The 6615-nt window shown below is 37.0% G+C and overlaps 3 protein-coding genes across 12 annotated transcripts in view; 1 reads left to right on the top strand and 2 right to left on the bottom strand.

Annotated features, from left to right (window-relative positions):
* The window catches only part of LOC107612793 (nuclear cap-binding protein subunit 2), a 4286-nt gene extending 3850 nt beyond the window's left edge, over nt 1–436 (bottom strand). The window contains exons 1-2 of the mRNA XM_016314537.2: nt 307–436; nt 61–113 (exon numbers count right to left, since the gene is read on the bottom strand). Of these exons, the coding sequence (XP_016170023.1) occupies nt 61–78 (18 nt within the window). The 5' untranslated portion in view covers nt 79–113; nt 307–436. The remainder of the gene's footprint in view (nt 1–60; nt 114–306) is intronic.
* Nucleotides 543–3191, top strand: LOC107612795 (protein NUCLEAR FUSION DEFECTIVE 6, chloroplastic/mitochondrial). 10 transcript variants are annotated; one of them, XR_001613859.2, is made up of 4 exons: nt 543–834; nt 1104–1225; nt 2525–2589; nt 2934–3191. XR_001613859.2 is itself a non-coding variant. In XM_021108864.1 (4 exons), exons 1-3 carry the CDS (start codon nt 686–688, stop codon nt 1653–1655), a joined length of 279 nt encoding a protein of 92 aa, XP_020964523.1. In that variant the 5' UTR covers nt 543–685; the 3' UTR covers nt 1656–1700; nt 2934–3191. The 10 variants fall into 10 exon arrangements, 9 of the variants coding, with proteins under 9 accessions (XP_020964523.1, XP_016170031.1, XP_016170029.1 ...); XM_021108864.1 differs by lacking the exon at nt 2525–2589 and adding an exon at nt 1648–1700; XM_016314545.2 differs by lacking the exon at nt 2934–3191 and adding an exon at nt 1648–1700 and having other exon boundaries at nt 2525–2836.
* On the bottom strand, nt 4116–6030 carry LOC107614152 (uncharacterized protein At4g28440). Its single transcript, XM_016316380.2, has 2 exons — nt 5664–6030; nt 4116–4636 (listed from the first exon to the last, which is right to left on the bottom strand). The coding sequence occupies exons 1-2, from the start codon at nt 5896–5898 to the stop codon at nt 4446–4448; spliced, it is 426 nt and encodes a 141-aa protein (XP_016171866.1). The 5' UTR covers nt 5899–6030; the 3' UTR covers nt 4116–4445.

Raw genomic sequence — 6615 nt, 5'->3', positions numbered from 1 at the left:
CCTAGAAGGAAAAAAAAAAAAAAAAACCAAGCTCAAATGAAATAGATTACTATACCGTACCTTAAATAACGAAGCCATGCGTTCTTCTATAACTCAGTAGCGACACTGTTTGACTGCACCCGTAGTGAAAATTCATCAAAAAAAGGAAAGCAACGAAACAACGATAGAGTGAAACCTCAAATAATTTCAAAATTTCGAGTGAAGAAAGATTGAAACCTTACAATTTTACAAGGTTTTTGTAATCAAATACAGCGAGGAACAGAAAGACAGAGAGAACATTGTAAAGAAAAAAAAGGCGAAACTCACAAGCAACAACGGCGACGGTGACGACGGATTTTGGGGAGGATTTGGAGGAGCTCCGTAGAGTATGTTTCGGGAACAAGCTGCTCGAGAGTAACTCACCCCACTCACTCACACACACGCACACTCGGGTTTCAAAAACGATGCCTGTTCTACCCGAAAAGGATCCGGCCCAATAGTAAGCCCAAATCTAGAGAGAAACAACCAATTGGAATTTTCGAAGCCCAAAAACACAAACCAGCTACTCGCCAAAACCGGTGCAGGGTTTTAGCTTCGTAGAACCCTTACAGTTACAGTTACAGAGCCGGCGAGAGTGAGGAACTAAGGAAGCAAGGAACCCTAAACATTATTTTCCGATCATTTCGATTATTAATTAAAAAGGAACATGGCATCCGCCGCCGGCGCCACCGCGAGGTCGATTTTCCGGTCATGCTCTGCTCGCCGCGCCGCTTTCCGTCTCGGCGCCGAAGCTAAAGCAGCTCGTTCTCCGTTCCGCCTTGGCTCAAACAAACCTCTGCCACAATCCATGCTTAGGTGAGTAACTTACTTACTTGCGTTACCCACAGATTCCCCAATAAAGTAGGACATTGCTAAGATTTGGTGAATTACAGGTAGAGTTGAGCTTAGCTTGGGTTAGCTGAATTTCTATTTTGTTTATGATTAATTTAAAGATGCAATTGTTCTGTGCTAGAAGCTTTTTCGTGCAGAATCGCATTTGGGCAGTGCTTATCATTATTAGTGCTGAATTCTAATTTCGTTGTTTATCAATCTGTGATGAATTGAATTTATTGTTTTTTGAGAAGGTGTCCTGCGGAATTGAGCTTCTGTGTGGAATCAATGCTGCCTTACCATACGGTCACTGCATCAGCACTGATGACTTCCATGCTCGCTGTCTCTCGCCGCAGTTATGGTTGGCTCTCGGAAGGTATCTTATCTTACTCTAAAGCAGTTGCTTCTTTAGTTATTATGAAGAGGTTCAATTGATTTTATTAAAATGTCTTTGGTTCAGTGGCATTGTTTTTGGAAGATATCTCTTGTCACATTATACTGTAGGTAGCACTCCATGCATTTAATGTGCATATTTTGTTTTAGTAACTGTGGTCTTTTGCAAATGGCCTACAAAACGATGTTAATTCCCCGTTTTATTAGAATTCTTAGTATTGATGCTCATGCCATATGGTTGGAAGTTGTGATATGAGTTTTTGAAAGAGAACGAGAAAGACTTCTGAAGATATTTGCAGTTTATGTTTGAGGGAAAGAGTATTGTGTAATGTGGTTCTCCTCTTTAGGTCTCCTGGTCTATGCTCATTTTAATTGCCTGACAGTTGGATTTTACTTTTGAATTAGGTAGCTAAACATCTGTGTCATTCCTTGTGTTCTTTCTTCAATTTGATTTTCCGGTAAGTGAGTGTTTCTTATCAATTCTCTGGTTCAACTTAATAGGGTCTTGTGAGATTTCGTGAAAAAAACTGTCTAATGCTTGATCAGGTGTTTGTTGATCTATTAATTCTGTATCTAGGATATTTATAGATAAACTTATTCCCTGAAATTTCTGTTTTCCCAACTCATGCAACTAAATCTATTAGTGAAGCCGTACGCACTACTTTTGTTTGTAGGCAAGGAGAAGACTATTTGAAGATCAAGAGCAAAGTTGGGATGACATGGAGTCCTTATTAGGAAGAATTGCTAGATATCTATCCCCAATTATTTTTATACAGAGCACATTTGTCAGCTCTCAGAAATTTTTGCTAAGTTGGGATCATGAATATCACTATGTCATTATGCTAGATTTTTCTTAGTTCTATATCGTGTTTTAGAAGATAATTACTTGCCTCCAATTTTATTTATCATGTTGTTTAAAGTTTGTGAGTACAATTCACAGGAATAAAAGAACAGTAGGCATTATTTCTCGGTGAGGATGTGAGTTTCTAAGATACTGTATTAAAAATCGTTAGTAAACATTTCTCCAGAGTTCAGTTTGTTGCTTTGTTTAATGTTTGGCTGTGCTGCTGAAATTCACTAAAACCGTGTTTTTTGCATTTCTTTTTGGCGTAGTACTAGGATGAATTGATGACTAAGGTGTATACTGATATTTTTTGTTTAATCAGATTGCAATGATGATGTGTGATTAGTGTTCTGAAGATGCAAGCAATCTTTTATGTACAAATCTGCTTCGTGAGGCAGTGTCTTGACTGAGCCATCTGTACTTCTTTTTCTATTTCAGATGCATAAAAGGATGCTACTTTATCCACCTTGATTTTAGTTTCTGAAGGCAAATAAGCTGAAAATGTATTGCGCATCGTTGGATAAAGTTTTGACTTATTTGTCCTTGTTTAGAAATTTCAAATTGGATCAGCTAGGGAGGTTTAGTGAATGTTAGAGCTGGATTATGTAGTCAAACTTCTACATTCAACTTCAACTCTTAAAGGGTGCCTATTAAGCATCCTTCTTTATATGGCTGATCCAAATTCATCTAGTATACACTTTCCTTTTTCTCAATTACTTACTGCGAATAAGTAGGTCTCATATTTTTGTTCACATGATAACTTGTTTGTCTTTAGATTGCTACCTTTCTGTGAATTAGACAGTTGATGATACGTTCTTATATACTTCTTTTTACTCTCAACTTTCAGAAGGAGAGGGAACATGATGTGATGATAACTACCGAATGCAATACCGAATATGCTCAAATTTTATTTCTTGAGTATCAAAGTTGGCCAGTTTTTGTAGCTCACTTCTTAGAATTTGAGTTTTGGATAACAAAGTACAGAACTCTTACATTTAGGTCTTAATTCCCCTTGTCAAGTACTAATTCTATTTTTTCCTTTGAAGACCCTCTGCAGCTTGTACGACTTCTGTGTCTAAATCTTGCACAAGATATTAATTTGTTAGATGAAGTTTGCGAGATTCAGTGATTCTCCGTCGTAAATATGCAAAGTAGCAAACTATCCCCGTTTATTGTTGTTTTTGGGTAAACCAGCGGGGCCTAAGCCCAAGAAAAAGAGAAAAAGAACTAGTTGGAGGGAGTAGTGCCCCTGTTTACATCATTTATAAGGAGATCTTTCATCTCTTCCAGTGGACTATCAAGAAAATAAAATCCAAATTATTTTCTTACACTAGCCCAAATAAAATCCAAATTGTTTTCTTACACTAGCCCACTTTTATGTGTGTGCATGACTTTGATCTCCCAGGCTTATACTATCTACGTTTGTTGTTACCCATCATCATGCTGAGAATCCAGTGTAATCCATCACAATTGTCACCCTTAGCTATGGCCGTTTCAAACCAACTGGGATCCTACCTATTTCGCACGAATAACTTTGGACATCATACGAACCACAATATCTTGTTAACAAGAAAAGTAAACGTGAATCAACTCTACTTCAGATACCCTTACTGCTATAGGAGATATTCTAATAAACAATTTAACAGAAAGCACAGGGTATGATAATCCACATCATTTTGTAGAGCTCTCCTAATTCTTTACCGGCTTCCCCAATTTCATTGTGGGAAAGCAACAAAAATGAGCTCGAACTAGTATCGTCTTGAGGATGTTTAGTTATAGAATTCCTAATTATATTTTAATTCTAGACAATATTAATAGTAGGATCGATTCACATTTTTGAAAGATCGAATGTAATAAATTACTTTGATTTGATATTAAAAGTATAATTTATAGGCTAGATATTATTACATCAGTTTGTTTAGTTAATAATGGGAAACCGAAGTGAATACACACGAACAGCTATGATAACAACCACTCTTCAATTGCAAAGGGCAACTAGCATAGAATATAGACGAGTTTAGACCGGCTATTGGATGCATCAAATGAAAAGGATAGCATTTACAGAAGAATTATCTGTACGAGCTTACGGTTCATGATTACATTTGCATGAAAGATGACTCCATAAAAATACTAAATTATGTAAATTTATAGCAATATTCACTTCTGCATGTTAACCACAAGAACCATCATCTTTCAAAACTGACTTAAATAGGGTAAAAATGTGCACTAACCACAGCAATTTAGGACTAAAATAAACAGAGACTGTACCACTATTTAAGACTGCCCCGCAGCCAATAGTTCAATTGTAAAAATAAAGATCAGAACCTCTGGCAACTCTAAAGACACCCAGAAATCAAAATCACTCTTCAACAACATTGACTAGTTCATATTCAACTAATGAAAGATTGTTATCCTCTTTAACCTCAAAAGTTGCAGGTTCAGTGACTTCAATACGGCCCCATTTATCAACTGCTAGCCTCATGGATCCTTTGAACATGTCGATCTTTGCGTTACGCAAAATTAGAGTAGATCCTGGCTTCATGAGTTCCACTGCACAAAAATAAATCAATCAATCACAAAAACCAAGAAAAGGCTGAGAGCATTTTAGCATAGACTGGAAAAACATGTGCTAACAAATGTAGAAAAGAAACAAAGAAAGCATCAGTTTGGTAGACCACACATGTTGACTACTCCATGGACTCGAAAATGTATCATGTTTCCACACACAGATGCTAATGCATATTCACATATAATGTTTGGCTTACTAGGGGAAATGTTAAATATCTTGGTTACAACATGCAAGATACCATAAATCACGATCAACCTAACTTCGAACTAACAGAATTAAATACATTAATTAACAGCATTTGCGTATTTAATTCGTAATGCGCAAAAGTGGAAAGAGGAATCAATATGTGGTTCCGACTTAAGCCCTAACCGGAAAGTCCGTTAACAATTCAAAATTAAAGTTACCGACCAATAATCACCTCTATGATATCATAGACCATTCAGAATACCGGCTGGTTTTCCCACTAATTCTCCTCCAAGAAACAACAAACATATGGCAACCCAATTGCGGAAGAACTCATTTAAGTCAGCTAATGGAGAGACATAGCAAGTACAAAAGGCATGGGGCGAAATTATTGTGTTAGCATTAGCAACATGGATTGTTTCCCTTTTTAAGTTCAAAATCATAACATGCTTTTCAAATGGAAAAAAAAAAAAAGCTTCCCTGAATGAACTCAACTCCTAAACAGTAAAATTGCCAGGCCAAGAGGTATGTATCCTTTGATATTAAACACTATTGATTGAAACTTTTATGGCAGCCATAGCAACTTTCGCTATTAAATCAACATGCACGAGTAACAAAGTGTGATTGCTAGCAACTCCAGCATACATAATCCCCATTTTCTTCTAACGTAAGGGACTGAAGCCTAATCCTATCACAAAGTCAACAACTTTACATGTTTTTTCCTTGATCACACACCAAATAGAACTTAAATCATCACAATTACATACACATAACATACACAGATTGAACTTTCAAAAAATGAAATGACAGAAACAAGAAACATACCCTGTTCGTTACGGGCAGTGAAGACTATGGTTCCAGTTTCATCTCCGACGAGGCACTCGGCGATGCGAGAAGGACGAGCCGCCGCCAGCATCGACGTCCGACCACCACGGTTGCTGACTGTCTTGACGGGCTTCGAGCTAACAACCTTGACTGTGAGCGTGTGACCGCTTGTTCCCGGTTTGAGCTGATCCACCTTCACAAACACTGGCTTTCGCTTTGCCGCCGGTGTCGCCATTGATTTCACAAACTTCGTTTTTTTTTTCCGCCCTTTCTTTTTTGCAGTTCGCTATGCGAGATAATCGATCGAAACGGAAACGGAAACGGAATCAAAGGTATAAGCTAGAGAGTAGAAACTCAACTTAAACCCTAACCCTACTCTCTCCCTTTCGTTTTTGGATTTGGGAATTTTGAGTAATTGGGCCCACACTTTGTTAGCCCATGTAGTTAGGCCCCCACAGGTGTAAGGATTTCAAAAAGAATCAGTACCCTTCAAAACCCGAAAAAAAAACAAGAAAAAGAAATGGGGTACCCTTCACCAAGTCTAGTATTTTGCTAGAACCTAGAATAGTAGAATGTACCGAAACCAATTTGGGTTGGTCTAGTGGTTAGCTCACTAATTTGCTTAAGTAAGTGTTGAGAGTTCGAATCCTGTCTTGTGTATGCAGTAATTATTGGTCAGCGACAAATCCTTAAATAAACGTCCGATCTGCGACGGATTAGTCCTTAACTTAGCAGGTTGAGAAATACCATAAAAAAGAAAAAAAGAATAATATAATACTTAAGAGGTATGTATAAATTGAGAATTTTTTTACCCTTTTTTGGAATAGAAAGACTCATGTAGTTTATTTTTATGTGAAATTGATAAACAATTATCAACTATTAAATACACATAACAGATATTTATTATGAACTTCAATTATTGTATGTGAATTTTTGTATTTTTTTTTTTTTT

Source organism: Arachis ipaensis, chromosome B08 (genome assembly GCF_000816755.2).
Source record: "Arachis ipaensis cultivar K30076 chromosome B08, Araip1.1, whole genome shotgun sequence".
Taxonomy (NCBI): domain Eukaryota; kingdom Viridiplantae; phylum Streptophyta; class Magnoliopsida; order Fabales; family Fabaceae; genus Arachis; species Arachis ipaensis.
Note: the sequence above shows the minus strand (reverse complement) of the source record. Positions and strands in the feature narration are given on the sequence as shown.

Coding starts and splice junctions, on each gene's coding strand:
- LOC107614152 (XM_016316380.2), bottom strand. CDS start 5,898: ATGGCGACACCGGCGGCAAAGCGAAAGCCAGTGTTTGTGAAGGTGGAT. Junction 4,637..5,663: donor CACTGCCCGTAACGAACAGG/GTATGTTTCTTG, acceptor ATTTTTGTGCAG/TGGAACTCATGAAGCCAGGA.
- LOC107612795 (XM_016314540.2), top strand. CDS start 686: ATGGCATCCGCCGCCGGCGCCACCGCGAGGTCGATTTTCCGGTCATGC. Junction 835..1,103: donor CTGCCACAATCCATGCTTAG/GTGAGTAACTTA, acceptor TTTTTTGAGAAG/GTGTCCTGCGGAATTGAGCT. Junction 1,226..2,408: donor TTATGGTTGGCTCTCGGAAG/GTATCTTATCTT, acceptor TTGTTTAATCAG/ATTGCAATGATGATGTGTGA.